The 20,056-nt window shown below is 33.4% G+C and overlaps 1 protein-coding gene and 1 pseudogene across 1 annotated transcript; one reads left to right on the top strand and one right to left on the bottom strand.

Annotated features, from left to right (window-relative positions):
• Positions 1-1,544: 1,544 nt before the first annotated feature.
• LOC142607190 (glucan endo-1,3-beta-glucosidase 9) lies at positions 1,545-5,396 on the bottom strand. Its single transcript, XM_075778618.1, has 2 exons — positions 4,884-5,396; positions 1,545-2,880 (listed from the first exon to the last, which is right to left on the bottom strand). Exons 1-2 carry the CDS (start codon positions 5,231-5,233, stop codon positions 1,767-1,769), a joined length of 1,464 nt encoding a protein of 487 aa, XP_075634733.1. The 5' UTR covers positions 5,234-5,396; the 3' UTR covers positions 1,545-1,766.
• Positions 5,397-8,848: 3,452 nt separating this feature from the next.
• Positions 8,849-20,056, top strand: part of LOC142605949 (uncharacterized) — a 48,744-nt pseudogene continuing 37,536 nt past the window's right edge.

Genomic DNA, 20,056 nt, shown 5'->3' on the forward strand with positions numbered 1-20,056 from the left:
TTACCTTTGGTAATTACCTAAAATTTGGCCAAGATTTCTGCCACACCTCCAAAGGTAGACAAATACCTTCCTCCATTGAGAGAGAGAGCACCCGAAGCTTCGCACGAACCGCACCATCATCGAGAGGGGCCTCCAACGGGCCCCACACGCGCAGGAGTGTCACCAAGGCGGGTGGTCGAACGAAGGCTCGACAACGATTTTTCAGCCATTTGAGGCCCGGGCATTGACACTAATTGACACAATTGAAAGGTTATGGACCAAATTAAAATATGGTGTAAAGGATAAAAACCGAATATGCAGTTTATCCAAAAAAATAATGAAAAATTATATGCTTATAGATTCATTAATCATTATTTATGAAATTTGTTTCCATACAATCATCCACATGTTGTTGTGAGGAACTCAAAAACACAAGTATGTTACACAAATAATAAGTTATTGATTGGTATTGAAACATCTAGTTAGTCAACAGAATCAGTACCGACTCAGTACATATAGTACAAGTATAAACTATTTTCCGAGAAACACTCCATAGGAATAAAGATGTAGTTCATAATTCTAATCAGAAATTTCAATTTGGAATTTCAGATTTGATTCATAATTTAGAAAGAATAAATACTTTATAATAAGTTATTCTTAAAATAAAAGAATGATTAAGTTTATATTTTCTAAATAGTTTAAATTTTTAGAATAATTGCTAATTTATCATGATATTGGTCCTAAGTATAAAACCAAGCAAGAATCGAGAACCACTCAACCATCCCTTTTTGCATCTAATTTTACCACCTTCTTTTATATTAATTTTACCAATTTCACGAAATTGTCAAAATAAAAACTTGAGAGAGAGACCCTACATTTTCAAAAAGGAGACATGATCTTCACTAATATTTTGAGTATTTGGGCTTAACTTTTCCTCAAACAAATACCGTCATTGAAAGAATTTTGAGTGTCCTTGTAACTATAGTTGAAGTTCTCATAGAAAACAGTTTACTGTTTGGTTTAAATAAGATAACTCAATAACATGGATAAAGAGTTCCAATGACAGTTCAACAGTAATAACATTTTTTTTTTTGTAGTATTCCATGTCTATGATTCAAACTCCACCTCCCCACACCCACTGTCTATCAAAAAATAATAGTAATGATAATAACAATAACACAGATAACCAAATTCTTAAAAGTGTTTAAAAGCTAGTAGAGCCTAGAAAACAATTTAATTTTATTTTATTTTATTTTTTAGAGGGGGGGGGGGGGGAGGTCAGAGGTGTTAAGCACGAACTTCAAAGTCTCCAATCAAAATGATATTGCAGTAAACATTCAAGATTTGGTTGTACATGTTCAAACTTGATGAATCATTGGGGAGACAACAAAAAAAAAAAACTTGGTCTTTCCTAAAATGCCCCACCAATGAAATGATCAATACCAGAAAGGAAACCAAAAATTCTCTTTCCTTCCATTTTGCTATCCTCCTTATTTCATCTTCTCAGCCAAACAGTCCATAAAGGATGAAATGGATTCATGTCTAATGTCAACCATCATAGACCATGATGCAAATTTGAACAGACATTTCATTTCAACTAGGAACAATCTTTCAAGTTTCAATCACACTCAATCACAAAAGTTTAAGATGAACATGCATGAAACATGAATGGACCATGAGTCATAGAAAGAAAACTTACAAACAAAACCTAACCATGTGATCATAACCACAACAATATACCTGAGGAGATAAAAAGAGCTACAAAAATTCCCCCCACATATATCTACCTACAATGTAAACCTGAGCAAACATACTAAAATGGTTGTTAGCAAGGTTGTCCACTGGAAATAACAGGCCCGATGAAGTGAATCTGATTGAGAAGTGTGAAGTTCTACTGAAAATCTGCAATTACCCACTGATGGATCAACAGTTGTGATTAAACCCAAACCTCCAAAGTCACAGCTGTCTGTCCTTTGATCATGCTGCTGATAGTAGCTATTAAACGCATATGATATATTCCCAGGCCAGCTGATATTGAAACAAGACCCACCAGGAGAGAGTGCAGTGCAATCAGAAACATAACATGCCTCTGAAGCTCTTGCACTTGCATTAGACAAGTCTCTGTTATTGTTCACAACACACCACTTGGATGGAAGATACTCCACATTTTGTGCATTCTCTAGGTTTTTTGAACCCTGGCCAAAATCAACCTGATACTTGGCTTGGCCATCAAAAGTAAACACTCCCCAATGTCTCTCAAAATTTCCAGTGGTTATGCTTCTTTCGTCCTCATCTAACAGGCTAAATATGTATGTTTCAATCGGTGGATCCTGAGGTCTAAGTGGGGTACCCAATTTGCTATGAAGATGATTTATCAGACTTTTCATGAATGTCTCTGCAATGGATGGGGTTGCGTTTGTTGCTCCATCTGTAGGCCAACCAATCTGTGCCACAACAATATCTATTTTGGGAAATCCAACAATCGATAATGCATTAATGAGAGTATCATAGCTTAAGTCAAAGCTATTTTTGTATGTCCTGTGGCTGTCATTATGAGGGTGAGCAGTTTCTTTGAACAGAGAAAAGGCAAGGGAAATGTTCTTGTTTTGGTGGATAGTTACAAATGGAGAGATGGTCACAAAGAATGGTGAGCCATGCTTACTGAGAAATGTGAGGAGCTGGATCATAGTTTTGTTGAGGTCAGACCTGAAGTGTCCCTTTGAGGGCAGGTTGGATTCTGACAGGAAGGCATCAAAACTGCAAGGGACCACAACCCTCACCTTGCCTTCCAAGTTTGCTTTGATCAAAGCTGCCTGGATGTTTGTGGCTGCTCCAATGACAAAGGGATGGAACTGTTCACCATAACGTTGGAGAAATGGCTCGTCTCCAACAGCAACATACCTGTAGATAATCTGATTAGTAGCTATATTAATAAGATGAGCCCACACCCTTATGGATAAGCAAAACCAATTTACCTTTTGGTTAGAACAACAAACTCATACTAATAGTAACTGGGGTAATATAAGAGGCTCAAAATAGTCTCATGCCCTTAATAGTTTGTCCTTAATTTGCATCGCTGACTAAACATGCAACATGCAGAGAAAGGGGATAGTGACATAAAGAGGAGCACAGAAGCAAACTCGTCGTAAGAATCTTAAGTCCAAAGTGAATCATAACTTGATTAATATGAAACCCATTACCAGTTAGGGTGAGGTGATGAAAATAGGCAGCATTTGTGACCTGAAACTTAATTACACAGAGGAAAGCTTATGTCTTAAAAAGGTGATAGTTCTACTTTACTAGACTAACCTTGCAAAGGGCCAGAGCACTGAGACTGGCAACAAGGGTTTATCTGCCATAGTTGTGACCTGAAACTTAATTACACAGAGGAAAGCTTGTGTCTTAAAAAGGTGTACTTTACTAAACTAACCTTGCAAAGGGCCAGAACACTGAGACTGGCAACAAGGGTTTGTCTGCCAGAGTTGTGACCTGAAACTTAATTACACAGAGGAAAGCTTGTGTCTTAAAAAGGTGATAGTTCTACTTTACTAAACTAACCTTGCAAAGGGCCAGAGCACTGAGACTGGCAACAAGGGTTTATCTGCCAGAACTCCAAGCATAAACCTGTACCAATCATTTCTAAATGGTTTGTGATCCTAACATGCACACACCAAAACCTGGCAATTTCATGCCCCTAGCAAGCAAAAGACAAACAGTTTTTACTAAGTACCCTCTACCCATATAGGTTATACTTATAAAGAACAATGACCTGTATCTGTCAAAGCATCCATTATAAATCAAACTATACAAGTTTTACCTAACAGTGTCCAGCCATGTAACTATGTAAGCATCTTTTCTCCATTTCAAATACAATAAAACGGGGGCAAAGTACCAGGTAAAACAATAATGCAACTTCAAGTTAACAAATTGATATTTCCTCTCCTCCTATTGTCCCTCAGTCACTCAACATAAGCCCTAGCAGGTTCGCTGCTTCGGTCCGAATAGATCAAAGCTGCAAGGAATAAAGTACTTTCTAATTATGAAAGTGTGCATGACCCTTGAAAAAATCAAGGGAATCATAATTTCACTAAAAATATTCACATGACAAAGTAAATGAGCTAGAACTAGTAATTATTAGTAATCATCAATTTTTGGCAATGTACTAGATTTGCCAGCTGGGCTCCCTACTTTTCAACCACACATGTTGGCATCCGTATAGTTTGATTACAATGTTTACAAACACGATCAGCTAGCAAATGAAGCGATCTCATGAACTATTTTGCATATTCAATGGAGTGTTAGAAATCATTGTTACTACCATTCATTTATTAAAAAAATAATTACAAAATTGGTAGTATCAAGTAATAATCCATTTCTCTTTCTTTTCAGATTACAGTGTTATCCGTCAACCCATTGACTAGGACACTGGATTATAAGGTGCCTTAAGTTCATCAACCATTTGCTCTGCAACAACTGCACCAATGTGAAAAGCCTAACTCCCCATGGTCTTTTTTCAATCAACTAGAGACAAAACCAAAGGATCGGCTAACTACATTTCCAACCCACAAATCCAAAATTGACTAAAAACCTATAGTCCAAGAAACCAAACCGAAAAAACAGCAACCATGTATGGTGACACATTAAAGAAAAGGATAACAAACCAAAGCCACAGGAAAGATGATGTACAAAAAGATTCCAAAGAACACATACAAGCAGAAAGACAAACAAAGAAAAGAAAACCCAGATACCCTCTGCTCATTATAAAAAAAAAGCCAACATTTTCATTTCCAAGCATAAGAGGCAAAACCAAAAATGACCCAAGGCCAAGAATCTCATTGCAATATCTAATTAAACGCCAGTAAGCCAAAGCCCAAGAAAAGAGAAAGAAATTAAAAAAAACATACTCAATTCGAACTCCACTGCCTCCATTAGAGAAGTAGCGAGTGACATTATCGTGTACCCAACTCTCTGCAGCCTTCTTGGAAGAGTTAAAGCTTCTGAGCATAGTATTTGGAATGCCCACAGTGACACCAATATTGGACCCAGAAAGCGCTGGAAGAACAAGTGGGTCAGCATCAAAGAGCTTGACTTTGGTGATGTTGTTGGACTTCAAGAGCTCCACCACCTTGGGCGGTGGGAGAGGGTGCGAGGCGGTGTTGCCCCAGTTGATGCCTATGGCTCCAACCCTAGAGATGGTGAGGATGAAGAAGAAGAAGAAGAAGAAGAGTATGATTGGGCAAAGATTCAGAGACATTTGTAGCTTAGCTTGTGAGAGAGAGTTTGTCAAGGACTGGTGGGAGTGAAAACTTGACTGTGTTAAGCAGAGAAGGAGTTTTCGTTGAAAAATATTATAAAAAGGACTTCAAAAAAAGCTGATGTGGAGGTAAGTGATCGAGACTTTGGTCGGACCTTTTGGCAGTTTACTGTTTGTTTGTTCAACTGCTTTGCTGCCATAGATGCTAAAGTAAAGTAACGCGTCAATGCGAATGTGATCCTTCAGTCTTTACTTCATTTTTTAGGGGAAAAATACATTTAATGGGGAAGGTTGGGTCAGTGCCAAAATTAGAAGCGTTGGTTGTGGTTGTCTGGTTAAGCACCTCAGTGTTTTTTTTTTGAAACATTCTTTAGTACTGTGAGCATGTGATACTGAACATCTTTCTGTGTGTTTGAATAAATTTAGAATTTAGAATTTTCATATTCATAAAATAAAGAGATTTTTTTATTGTCAATTTATATATTAAATTTCTAGCATTTTTTTAATGTAAATTTATAGTTTTGTCCCAAAAGAAAAATATAGTATCTTCTATACCAATTACTTACAACCCCCCTATCTCACAAAGGAGTGCTCTCACACTTGTGGAATTAAGAACATGTGGAAGGGGGTGCAAGCATTACACAAGATAACAAATCAAGAGAAGTTACCATTCATGAAAGTTATGAAATTTTAAAAAATTATATCTTGTCTAATATTTATTTGGGTTAATTACTATATTGGTCCCTAATGTATGCCTTATGTGTCAAAATGAATTCTAATATTAAAATTGTATTAGTTTATTTCCTAACATTTAGGAATGGTATTAAAATAGTCTTTATCATTAGGTGAGGTATGAAAAATACTAACGATGTCAATTAAAAAAAATCTTTCATGCCATCTAACTGCCACGTGGCCTAAAGTCTTTAAGAAAAAATACTAACAATTAATTGGGATTGAAATTGTTTCTAAAAAAAAAATTGGGATTGAAATCATTAACTTTCAAAAAAATTAAATAAATACAACAAATAAATTCATGTCTAATTCTTAACAAAATATTTATCTATTATTTTTTTTTTAAAAAAGAAAGATTCCTACCTAGATTATAGGGAAAAATTAAATGACACCCTTGTTGAGGTTAAAATACTCTCCCTTGATGTTTATATAAGAGTCCAAATCTTCTGTCCCACTTTTTCTGCTTCACTCTATACTCTACCAATAAAAACTTGCCACGTGTTCACTTAATTAATTAAATACTACTATTAATTAATAACGGTAGCATTAATAAGTCAATAATGGTAGTATTTAATTAATTAGGTGGACACGTGGCAAGTTTTTATTGATGGAGTATAGAGTGGAACAGAAAAAGTGGGACAAAAGATTTGAACTCTATATAAACTAGTGCGTAACCTTATGCATATGCACATGTATAATTAAAAACGATTATAATTACATGATTCAAATTTTTTTTTTTAAGATTTTAAAAAATTATATATGGTAGTAGCTTACACTTTTTGCACCAATTATTTGGTAGTATTTATATATTGCAAAAATTGAAGAGTCTAAATCATATATTTCTAAAATATGTAATGGTTTCTCTATATATATATATATATATATATATCTATATATATATATATATATATATATATATATATATGTAATTTAGAATTTAATTGTATTTAGACTCTTCAATTTTTGCACCAAATAATTCACTTGTCACAAAAATTAAAAAATTAGATGGACTTGTAGCACAAAATTGGATTGTAATTTAGAATCTAATTGGATTTAGAATCTTTGATTTTTGCACTCAATAATTCACTTTGTACAAAAAATTAAAAATTAAATGGGACACATCGTGCAAAATTGTGAATTCAATCAAAATCTAATTGAATTTTCTCTGAATTTTGGCTTTTAATATATATATAGAAGATTATCTTTTTCACATAAAATGTTTTGTTAAGGAAGTTACTATTTTGCAACAACGGAAGCTTTAACATCAATTATTATAATTTGGGGCAAGTAGAAGCACATTCATACCAACAAGAAAAATTAAAACATCCACAAGAGACAACAATATTTAACAGGGTTCGGCTAACTCCATGCCTACATCCACAAATAATGCCAACCAAAATATCCACTATCAACAATATGGATTACAGGATGGGCTCCTCTCCCATTTCTTTTTCTCCCGTTCTCTTCAGTTTTTAAATGGATGCATGACATCTGGCAGTTATATAATCTAAGGATGTTCATTAAGCCATGTCACATGAGCAAAATTCTATCTCATTTAACAGAGATTAGCACAAAACTCTGCTTCCCACGCTCAAAAATTTTCACAAAAAGCCATTTCGCTAAAACCTTTGAGCAACCTGTTAAAATATCTAACAATTCCAAAATCTTCCAGTCATTCGAATTCTAGCCCAGCAAAGAAGATTTGCTTTCTACTAAGTGTACCCAAGATAAAAATCTTTACGTCATTCCAACTCTAATGAGACCACAAAGCAATCTCCTGTCTAGTGAGACTACAAAATAGAACCTCTGTTGATTTTAACAACTTGACTGGAATTGAAAGTTCTGAATTCCAATAGGTGCTCAATCATTCTTTGCATTATTTATTTGTGTTTTTTTCCCCGTAGTTTTTATACTCTTTTGCTAAGTCTTTAACTGATCTCCTAACAAATAATTGAATTTCCTATTTGATTTGGATTTGTTTTTCTTTTTGCTTCACTACTATTTTAGCTTTTAGACTTTGAAAATTATTTCCTAAGTAATCAAAACAATTGCAATTAGTATTCATAAATCTAATTTGACTTCCTTATCTAGTATTATCAAGTATTTGTCTATAATTATTTTACTTGATACCATGCTCAAGTGATTATATCTAGTAAGCATGGACATGACATGCGGTAAAGTGCTCTCGTCAATGTACATAAAAAAGGGATTTGTTCAATACTAATAATTCAATAATTAGTAATGCAGCAAGTAAACATGGGTATTCAGTTTCTTATTATTTGTTTTATTTTTATATCATTGACTGTTTTATCAACAACTCTAACTTGTTTTGCTTTAATTTGGTTTTTGAATTTCTCTTTAGGTGTTCTGTTCTTTTCAAAGTTACTAGTCAGTATACTGCCTATAATTAGTGATGAACAAATATGCCCTGAAGGTGATAAAGAAAATGAAGATATTTATGCTAATATTATGCAGAATTCTGATTGTTAAGGGAAAATATCTATTTGGAAAATGGAGTTTGACTCAAAAGAGCATGCTCGCCAATGGTATAATGAATATGCTAAAGAAGTTGGATTTAGCATTCAAAAGCAATGGAAAAATGAGGATAGATTTAGTGGAGTAATATCAAGTAGAAGATTTGTCTGTTACAAGGCAGGCTACAGAAAAAAAAAAAAAAAAAAAAAAAAAAAAAAAAAAAAAAAAAAAAAAAACAACAACAACAACAACAACAACAAGCGAGTGGATGTGAAAAAGCTGCGAAAAGAAACTAGAACTAGTTGCTTAGCAAGACTAACCATTTCTCTTCAAGCTAATGGAAAATATTGGGTCATTGATTTTGAATCAAATCACAATCATGAGTTAATGGATACGTCATGTGTACACATGTTACCTTCTCAAATAATTATTACTGATGTTCAAGCTATTGAAATTGAGTTGGCAGATAATTCAGGTATACCACCTAAATTGGCACATGAATTGATGAGTCGTCAAGTTGGAGGTAGAGAAAATCTTGGTTTTACTAAGCAAGATCATAAGAATTATTTGAGGAGTAAGAGGAAAAGAGATTTGAAGCAAGGTGAAGTCAGGAGTCTTTTGAATTATTTTCTTAGTCAAGAATCAAAAAATCCATCATTCTTTTTTTGAGCCCAATTGGATGTTGAAGACCAGATCACTAACATATTCTGGGTTGACGCCAAAATGATTTTAGACTATGGTATATATGGTGATGTGGTATTCTTTGACACAACTTACCAGACCAATAAAGAGCGTCCACCTTTTGGAGCATTTGTTGGAGTAAATCATCATTATCAGCTAGTTGTATTTGGGGCCTCTTTGTTATATGATGAAACTAGTCAGTCATTTGAATGGCTATTTCATACATTTTTTGAGTGTATGTCCGGTAAAAAGAATATTTGCTGACCATGATCCTGCAATGGCAAAGGCAACATCTTTAGTGATGCTAGAGACTTATCATAGATTGTGCTTATGGCATATTTATCAAAATGATCTTAAAAATCTTAATCATCTATTTAAGAGCAAAAAAACCTTCAATGTTGTTTTAGGAGTTGCATATATGATGGTAAGTATGAAGAGGAGTTCATTAGTGCTTGGGAGAATATGTTGGAAAAATATGATCTTCAAGAAAATGAATGATTGCAAGATCTATTTAAAGTGCGAGAAAAGTAGGCTATGGTGTATGGGAGAAATACATTTTCTGCAGGTAAGAAAAGTACACAGCTTAGTGAGAGTTTTAGCTCTCTTTTAAAAGATTATTTGAAGTCTGATTTGGACATAGTACAATTTTTCAAACATTTGCAAAGGGCTGTAGATGATGTCTGTTATAATGAAGTTTGTACAAACTATGACATAAGCCAAAAAATTCCCACTTTGAAGGTTAATGTTCCTTTGCTGAGACATGCCAGAGATATCTACACAGGAACTGTTTTTATTATGTTCCAAGATTAGTTCAAAAAGTCATTGATGGTGGTTGTTGACACTTTTCATCAAAGTGGACCAGTTTCTACATATAAAGTTCTTAATTGTGAAGGTTCTAGGCAACATACATTTACATCTTCAAACGGTTTGATTACATGTAGTTGTAAAAATTCTAAGTTTGTTGGTATTATGTGTAGCCATATTTTGAAAGTACTCGATGAGATGAAGATTAAGTTGATGATCCCTGAACAATTCATATTGAAGAGATGGATCAAGAATACAAGGGCTGGAATTGTCTTGGATATTCATGAGTGTGAGGTACAAAAGCTATAAATGCGAGCTCGTTATAGAAATTTATGCACCACTTATGTTAGATTGATGGGTAAAGCCGCTGAATCTAAAGAGGCATTTGATTTCCTTCTAAGTCTTGCAAGTGAGTTAGATGCAAAAGTAGAAGAATATTTAAAGATTGAATCTTCGAGTGAGACTCTTACACCTTCCTCATCGTCTTGTGAAAATCAGGTCGTCAAGAGCACATGTACCATACAAGCAAAAGGTTTAAAGAGAAGGGAAGTTTCGAGTGGGAGAAAGCAGTTGAAAGGTTGTCTTGAAAAGGGAACTAAAAAAAATCCAAACTCTCACATCTGACTTAACTCTTTCAACCACATGTTCCAACACCATGACATAAACCTCAGGTACTTATTGTGATTTTATATCCCATTGTTGAATTTGTCACTAGAATTGAGTGTGTGCAAGAAACTATAGCTCACTTGATACCACAACATAAATTTTCTCTTTAAAAAACTTAACATTAAAAAAAAATCAATATGGAATTGAATTTTTGGACTGTCTTAGATGCTACCATCTCATAGTTTTACTCATTTAAGTGACTAATAAGAGGTTGGATGATTGCAGGGGAGGGAGTGATGCCCAAAACAAGATCCTTTTTTTGTACAGCCATGAGCTCCATCTCCTTCAACTTAGAAGCTTATGCAATAGCTAAACTGCATGCATCCTCTAGCTACCTCAGATTGCTTTTCATTGTTTTATTATTTTTGGTAGAAGTAGGACATCACATATATGCATTGTGTGATAATTTTACAGCCAGAGGTGCTAAGTTTTAAGCATGAAAAGTAATATATTTTTGGCATTGTTTATAATATAGCTTTTGGAGAAATTTTTGTAGCATCCAAGTTGAAGAGATCAAATGACCTATTGTTCTCTTTCTTGTGTCTAGAGATAAATTTCTTTAAAGTTTCTTGCAAAAATATTCATTTTCTTATGCTCTCTTGGAAATTAATGGAATATTAGTTATATCTTTAAGTAATTTTGTAATTAATTGCTTAACTCAGCTTTAAGCCAATATGAGATAAGCAATTGTGTAGAGAAGTGCAATATTCCAGTTGCTATGATGTGCTTACCTTGTAGCTCATGTAGCAAAGTATTTCCCAAGGCTTGCACTCAAAAAGGAAAGCAAATACAACATCACTATCATAGTGATGACTCTAGAGAGGCACAATGAAGAAATTGCAAGATTCAAACACAAAGTCTAATGCATTTGCAATTCTAGAAGCAAACAAGTTTTGTCAAATTGCTCCATGAAAATTTCCTGCAATTAATATTTTTATACCTATTCTATAATATCTCACGCAAGGATACAAAGAAGAAACAAATATAGAGAGACCCCATTTGTACTAAACTCCAACAAAAAAATTTCATTAATCAAGATAATGTACAATGGTCACATGAGCAGAAAATTTAGAAACAAGCCTTGCATTCACCCAACAAAAAAAATGACCATACAACCCAACAAAAAAATGACCCTACAGCCTTGCATTCACCCTTGCTGGTGAGGTACTTCTACAAAAAAAAAAAAAAACCTACCACCAATCTAAACATTTTCACAAACATATTCACAGCATTTCAAGGGTTACTATTGCTTCTCTTCACAAGTTGCTCAACTTAGTCCTCAAGGGTGGTACAGTTCAATGAGAGAAAGGAAGCTTTCAATACAATTGATGTGCTACGTAGTAATGCAAAATGAAGGAAGTCATAAGTATACTCAAATTATTGCAACATGTACTCCACCACTATCTTTTCATTCTCTATGGAAATCATTAATAATTTAACACAAACTGAGAAAAAAACTCCAGCTTTAGCAAGAGATGACTTCTTTGATCAAATTTCTCCCTTTCGGAAGAATGCACAATGTGAACGGTCTCCCTAATAGATTGGATGCCTATCTTAGACCACTCCCTTTGTGGTCTCACTAGACAGGGGATTGCTTTGTGGTCTCACTAGAGTTGGAATAATGTAAAGATTTTTATCTTGGGTACACTCAATAGAAAGCAAATCTTCTTTGCTGGGCTGAATTCAAATGACTGGAAGATTTTGGAATTGTTAGATATTTTAGCGAGTTGCTCAAAGGTTTTAGCAGAATGGCTTTTTGTGAAAGTTTTAAGCGCGGGAAGCAGAGTTTTGTGCTAATTTCTATTAAATGAGATAAAATTTTGCTAATGTGACATGGCTTAATGAACATTCTTAGATTATATAACTACCAGATGTCATGCATCCATTTAAAAACGGAAGAGAACGAGAGAAAAAGAAACGGGAGAGGAGCCCATCCCTATGGATTACAACAATATTAATCAACACTCATAACTCACACAAACAATACTCACAACTCAGACAAGCAACACTCACAAATCCAAAGCCCCAATGCACCCAGTAACTCTCTTACACTCAAAAAAAAAAAAAAAAGCAAACTCTCAACACATAATCAAGGGTAATCTTCAACTCCAAAAATTTACTAAATTACCATTCGAAGAAACCCATTCATGTTCTTCTAGAAGCCTTTCACCTCTCCTCAAATGGGAGGAACCTTGGGCAAAAACCACAAAACCCTCTATAACAGTTCCTATTTCTAAGACTTTATTCATAGTCCTTAATATACAAAGAATAAACATTATTTTTACAATAAGGAATATTTTTCCTTCCATGTCAAGGAGAATCCATGTCTTTTGCACCAAGTAAATTCCTTATTTTCTACACAAAGGAAAAGCATTTCCTTCTACATCAAGAATCTCAAACCAGAATTAATTAGGGATTTAAGACAATATTCAACAATTACAGTATGTAAGGAAATGAACATTTGTTGCATTGATACAAATTTCAAGGGAAGAGTGTCATTTCATCATCCATTGTTTGGAGGAATCATTTCCTGAAATTTGAAGTGAAATTGATACATAATTTATCCAATTCAAAGATCATTGCATGTTTTGTCAACCATTTTGATCACGAAACCAAACTACGGTTATCCACGCCATTGTTCTTGGGGGTTTTTTTTTTTAAGTGGGAATTGTTGAGTGTTAGTTACCCTTTGGACTCAAATTCTAATTCCCCATATAGAAGATTCTAAACACTAAAAAAATAGAGTTGAAAATGTCAACTATGAGCTGGTTTAATGGTGTTAAGCTAACCTATGGATAAGAGACAAGAACAATTATTGTTAGTATTTTTTCTTGTAACTGGAAACTACGTAGGAGAGGTTATAAATGAATGAAATATAATAGATTAGACCATAAATGAATAGAATAGAGAAGAATATTGTGTATTTCCTTGTGTGTGTGTGTGTGTGTGTGTTTTTTTTTAAAACTAATTCTTTAGGTTTTTTTGAGTTTTTTTTTTTTTACATAGAATGTCAACCTATGGGGTCCTTCATGACAATTATTCTTTATTTTCAGACTAAGACTACACTAATTAGTTTTTGGTGTAAGTAGGATTTGAATTTCAAATATCTTACTTAACGATAAGAGACATTTTTTAAAAGAAATGATAAAAGATTTTACCAGTTAAACTAACTAAACCCACATATTTTGAAGTTTAAAAAAGAATGAATGACAAGAAAAGATTATATAAATTACTATTACTACTCCTTCATCTTTTAATTTTCTTTACTCATAATATGGATAAAATTGAGATTTCACCTTATATTTCCTTAAATAAATAAGTGCTTCTCACACTTTTGAGAGGAATACCATAGACCTGAAGGAAAAATTCTGGTTTTGCATCTCATGCAAAACTCACAGCGGAAGCAACGAACAATGATCTATTTCATTCATGATTGATAACGTGCACTACATAAATTTCAGAATTTAAGAACAAGATAGCGTACCTTGATGTAGAGAAATTCAAAACAAAGATTAGAAGCACTTGGGAACACTTTTAATCTTCACTCCAATTCCACTTTACACCCAAGATGTGTGGTTTCTCAATCAGTTTTTCAAAGGGAGAATGAAAGTGTGTCTCACACTCTCTCACACACCATTTCTTTTTCTTTTCTAATCTCATCTAATAAAAATTCTGTATATTTCTCCTTTTATAACTAACTGATTATCTAATTGGGCTGGTCTATTGGGCCTTTCTAATTGGGCTTTAGTGTGTGGCTTGGAGTGAGACCAAAAGGGACCAATAAGACACTAGCTCTAATGGGCCTTGGCCTTTTCCGTCAACTCTTGACAAGTCCAAAGTTACCATTAATTATATTTAATACCACTATATAAATATAATTGCACTCTAGGCCTTATTAATAAATTATATCCCAAGACTTTATTATACACGTAACCCCTTCATAAAATATTCGTAGTAACACAAAGTCATAAATATAGACTGTCACTTTGTAAATTACTACATCTTATCCTTGAGTACCCGGTTTAATTCTTTAAAGTTATTCATTATATATTTATGAAATCTAATTTCATAAATATATACTTTAGTAATTTCTTACTAAAGTGGTTAGGCCTAACTCTCTGAATAACTGAAACCATTAAACTTATCTCAAGGAAATATTTTATATCTCCATTAAGAGACTATGAATTCCATCTTGAGAATATATGTTTCATCAACACTAAATGTGGCTGCCCAACATACTGAGGTTTTGACCGTCACTTCAGATCTCACTCCTGATATATCAAAGCAACCTACACTTCATGATCAGGTCCATTATTCTCTCAGGATTAAGAGTTCATGCAAATAGAAGTCGTGAGATTTATTATTCATTTGACAGTCATTAGGAAAATAATAAATCTCACAGCGGTCCTGTTCAATATATTTTAACTCTTAAAACATATCAACATATCAACTAAAAGTTTCCACTTCCATGATCAAGACAAATCATCTTAGTTGACACGTTATAGTCTTCGCAGATGAAATGCCCAATTTCATCACCGACTACGAACTATAAATTCTGAGTTTACAAAGAACTTGTGATTTACATCTTCTGTGACTTTTCACATAAATCACATACAATGCATCTCATGGACTATATGATAATGTCTCATATTCATGTTACCATTATTTTGGATAATAATAAAATAACTTTATCAAACACAATATTAAGTCATATATCATGTCATACATAATGTCATATATAATATCATACATAGCATCATACAATAGGATTTAAGGGCACAAATCCTAACAAGACCATGGTTTTAAAAACCAATACAATCAAAGAATTGGGAAAGCTCCCATTCTAGTTTTTGATCAATTTTTGGTGTTTCTACCTAACCGAATTGGTGTTTAGTTTCCAATTGAACCGGTTGGTTTAGCTTGGTTTTTAGACTATGCAATAGACTAAACATTCCTTCCTAACCATTTTATTCATTTTCCCAAAACTCTCAAATAAAGTATAAATAAATCTCAAATCTATTTAATTACATTCTCTTCCTACCCCTGAATAAGCTAAATAAATAAATAAAAGGATAGTTTAATAGTTTGACATACTTATCTTTACCATTACTAAGCCAATTTTGGGGAAAAAAATGTACTATCATTTTATGATATTGTACCAATTAGAATCCAAAACAAAAACAAAATGGAAAGAGAGTTTACTTTAAACAATTGTAAGTGAGTGGAATGAAAAATGGGAATCACAATAAGGCTTACAAAGAACACGGAACTTAGACATCTAATGGGGAAGGTATTTGGTATCAAGTATGTCAGTGGTATCAAAATCCAATAATGTGAGACATGTAAAAAAAAATAACTACCCTACTAATAAATGAAAGACATGTGTTAGTGGGTAGTTATTTTTATACACATTTCTCTCATTTATTAGAATTTGATACTGCTAATGTGGTATCATTTGATACAAAATACTTTCTCCATCCAACGACTCACTGGTACGAGGACCTATTAAAAGAAAGGATATATTCACTATGCCAAAGACCAACTAGTGAGGTTGGTAAAAGACATTATGAAGGTTAGTCATTGAAGAGATTCATAGGGTAGATTAATGAAAATTTGCAAAGTAATGAGATGGTGGAGTGCATACCTTTTTCTTTGTTTTGAGGGGGTATTTATAGGGTTCTCTTAGTGGAGATTGGTGGGCGCTTTGCCATAAAATCAGGAAAAAAATTTGACAACATTATCTCCTTAAGCCCTCATTTGGAAAGAGGGAATAGAATGAAATAGAAATTAATGAAAAGAATATTTTTTTCTTCCCTTTTTTGGGAGTTTTAATGGAGAGAATGGAAAAGTCCATTCCCTTATTTGGGACATTAAATGGGAGGGAATGGAATGTGTAGGAGGAAACACTCATTCATCTCAATTCCCTTAAAACCTTAAATTTTCATTCTCCCCGAAATTAAGAGGAATAGGAGGAAATGAAATTAGATTTAATGAATTTTTTACTAAAACTCTCAAAATACCCCTATATATTCAACTTTTTATTTTAAAACAGGGATCTAATAGTGATATTGTCATAAAAACAAATTTTATTCATTTTCCTCTATGTTACTCCGAAACAAGGTGACTTACATTCCATTCATTTTCATTTCTTTTTCTTAAAACATCCAAACAAGGTTACTTAATTCCATTCATTTCCCTTGCTTAAATACATTCTATTTCATTCCTTTCAATTCCCTTATTATCATTTCATTCCTTTCAATTCCCTTATGATCATTCCATTCCATTCCCTCATGAATTCCCAAACGAAGCTAGTGATGCTAAGGGAACGTGATCCTAGGGTGTCTCACCACAGTTGAAGTGGAATGACCTCTATCATGTGGTAATTCATGGACATATGATAGCATCCTATCGAGTCCAATGCATAGGACACTGAATCCAAGCCGAACAATACCACACTTGGACCCAACAAAACTACCTAACTTGAATGGAACAAAGTTTTTCACTAAACTAGTTGGAAGAAAAACCCTCCAAACTCCTCTTATATCTTTTTGTTGGATATGAATTTTGAAAATCTAACCGTTAAATTGCATGTTCTTTATGTTCTTAACATATATGTCAAATTTCATTCAAGTCGAATTTCAACTATTTGATCAATAAATTTTTTTTATGCAAAATTTTAGATCATAAAACTTGAAATTTAATCATTTGATTGATGACATAGCTATTAATCCTTGATTTTTTTGAAATTTTGTAAGCATAGAGGATATAATTAAGACATGCAATCCAACGATTACATTTTTGAAATTTACATCTAATAAAAAGATATATAGGAAGAGTTTGAAAGGTTTATTTTTAAACAAGTTTGGAGATAAACAATTTCCACTTGAATGCACTGACTTAAAGTTTGACCAATTTGATTAATGGATCAATTGATTACAAGTGGTGGGTTGGTGGGGAATCCAACCAAACCATGTGGACACCCCTAACCATGCTTAATAGGCTAACCCAACAAAGCTTGGCTTGCTCACTTAAGTACGACTTTTTTTCTAGAGAGTTTCAACTTATGCCGTCCGCTCTTTATAATAGCTCTTTATCATTAGACTAAGACACTAATCAGTTTTTGGTGTAGTCGAGAATTGAATCCCAAGTCTCTTATTCAACCATCAGAAACTTTACCAATTGAGCTAACTGGAAGCCACATTTTAAGTACAACTTAGATTTCTTTTCTTTACTTGAGATTAATTGAATTTTAGAAGAAGAAAAATGACAAAAATGTAATAAGAAGGATAGGTTGGATTTTTTTATTTAAAAAAAACAACATTTTTGTTTTGTTTTTTAAATACTAACAACTGAATTTGGAAATATCTTTTCAACTTTCAAATTTAGATATAGAAAGTAACAAAGATTCAATATTGTAATCACCCTTCTCAACAATTAAAAAAATTCAATCACCATTTCAAAAAACAAAGAGAGAGAGAGAGAGAGAGAGAGAGAGAGAGAGTAAATCACGGGTTGGACAACTACAGGATCAATCCCTTTAGAATTTGATGAACAACCAAAACAAATTTCATGGGAACCATGAGCTTGCCACACGCTCTTCGCCCTATTTTCAATCACAACCATTCACGTTTCTCATCATTAATGGCCATGTGTCTCCCTAAGCCATATAGGTATTGCTCTCTCTAGAGACAGGGGTGGCTTGATGCATTTGGGGGCCTAAGGCAAAAATTGGTTATCTTGTTTCATATATAAAATTACTATTAATCAACATGAACTATGTAATTTTTTTTTTAAGTTTATAAACACAAAAAAAATTGACAAAACTTTTTACATTTATTATTGTGGCAGATTGATAGTAGTGAATAAAAGAGTGATGTCAGTAGTGAATTTAGTTGAAAACTAATAAAAGTTTGCTAACTTGACTATTGTAAAAAATGTTGTGATTTTTTTTTTTGAATTGCTTTCTTTCTTTTATTTTTTCTTTTAGAAGTGCTACATTCAGAATATTTTTCATGAAAAATTTTAGATGTTAAGTTACTTCTTATTTTCTAGTTGAACCTACCACTAAATTTTTTTTTTTTCTGTCAATAATAACCTTTAACAATCTGCTATTAAGATTTTTTGTAAAAAAATTGTGGACATAGCATTTCTTTCTCTTTTTTATTTATTTTTCATTTGATAAGAAAATATTATTTTATTTATTGGTTAATATTTTGGCTTAATTAATACTATTGGTTAAAATTTAGTGGCCTTTTTTTCACTTGAGGCCTTAGTCAGCCGCATCAATTGTTTATACCATTGAGCCGGCCCTGTCTAGAGACAGGGCCAGGACTTTGAGTTAAAGGAGGTGACTCTAACCTCTAGCTCGGTGGCTTCTTAGCCATTGAGGTTTTTTTATTTTTTATTTTTTGATGTGTGCATCTATTGGATAAAGACAAAGTTATTCTGTTTAAAACTTTTTAAAGGGTCAGTTGTTTGTTTGAGTAAAATGGGTTAATTAGACTTAATTTTTTTTAGCTTTGCTATAGGCGATTTTTACTGTTGCACAAATGTTTTTGGGCTAGTATATGTTGTTTTAGAGTTTAGATCTATAAATTTTTTAACAACCTTTAAAATGAGGTAAATTCTAGAGGTCTATTGCTAATATAGTGAGTGATAATTGGTAAGTAAAAAAGTGATATAAGTGATAAGCCTAGATGCGAATCAATAAGAATTTGTACATCAACAGTTTGTAAAAATATAATAAATAAGTTTATAATTGTAACGTTACTCTAAAAAGAATTAATGATATTGTTAAGGGAGTAAAATGTAATTTTATTGAACAAAATTGCTAAATTAATGTGTGTGTGTGTGTGTGTGTGTGTGTCTCTCTCTCTCTCTATATATATATATTTAATTTAGGGGGCATTGCCCCCATGGTCAATGTATGCCTCCGCCCCTAGCTCTCTCATACCCTTTCCCTATTCTACCTTCATTGTCTTCATTTCCCTTTGTTTCAATCTCTGTGTCAGTCTCTCTTCATGTGTGTCAAAATGATTATGTACCCTTCTTCTTCTTCTTCTTCGATCTCACACAAAGCTAGCCATAGCTTCTTGGTCTCATCATCCATTGCCTCAGCTTTCAATGCTTTGAAGAACTCCAAACGGTTTATCTTTTGTGCAATATTCAAAGAGAAATGGGGTAATGGAGTTGTGGTTTTAGCTTCAAAGGAAGCTCATAACAGACCCACGTTGGAAATTTTGTTTGACCCTTTTAAGAGGTGAAGAAGGAGCTCCTCTTGGTCCCAACTGTCCCTCACGTATCGTTCGCTCGCCAAAAGTACACGGACTAGTCTGAAGCAGCCATCAATGAGCATATCAAGTTGGTTTCTGAAGGGGATAAAAATAGGAGACGGGTATTCCCGTAGAACTTGAAGGGACGGAGAGAATGAAGACGGATCGACACCGTAGGTGACACGACTATGAC

The sequence above is a fragment of the Castanea sativa genome, chromosome 8, assembly GCF_040712315.1.
Source record: "Castanea sativa cultivar Marrone di Chiusa Pesio chromosome 8, ASM4071231v1".
Taxonomy (NCBI): domain Eukaryota; kingdom Viridiplantae; phylum Streptophyta; class Magnoliopsida; order Fagales; family Fagaceae; genus Castanea; species Castanea sativa.

Bases quoted from the DNA above. Each gene is read 5' to 3' on its own strand.
- LOC142607190 (XM_075778618.1), bottom strand. From the start codon at position 5,233: ATGTCTCTGAATCTTTGCCCAATCATACTCTTCTTCTTCTTCTTCTTC. The intron at 2,881-4,883 runs GTATGTTTTTTT...GATTATCTACAG, and splicing joins GGCAGTGGAGTTCGAATTGA to GTATGTTGCTGTTGGAGACG.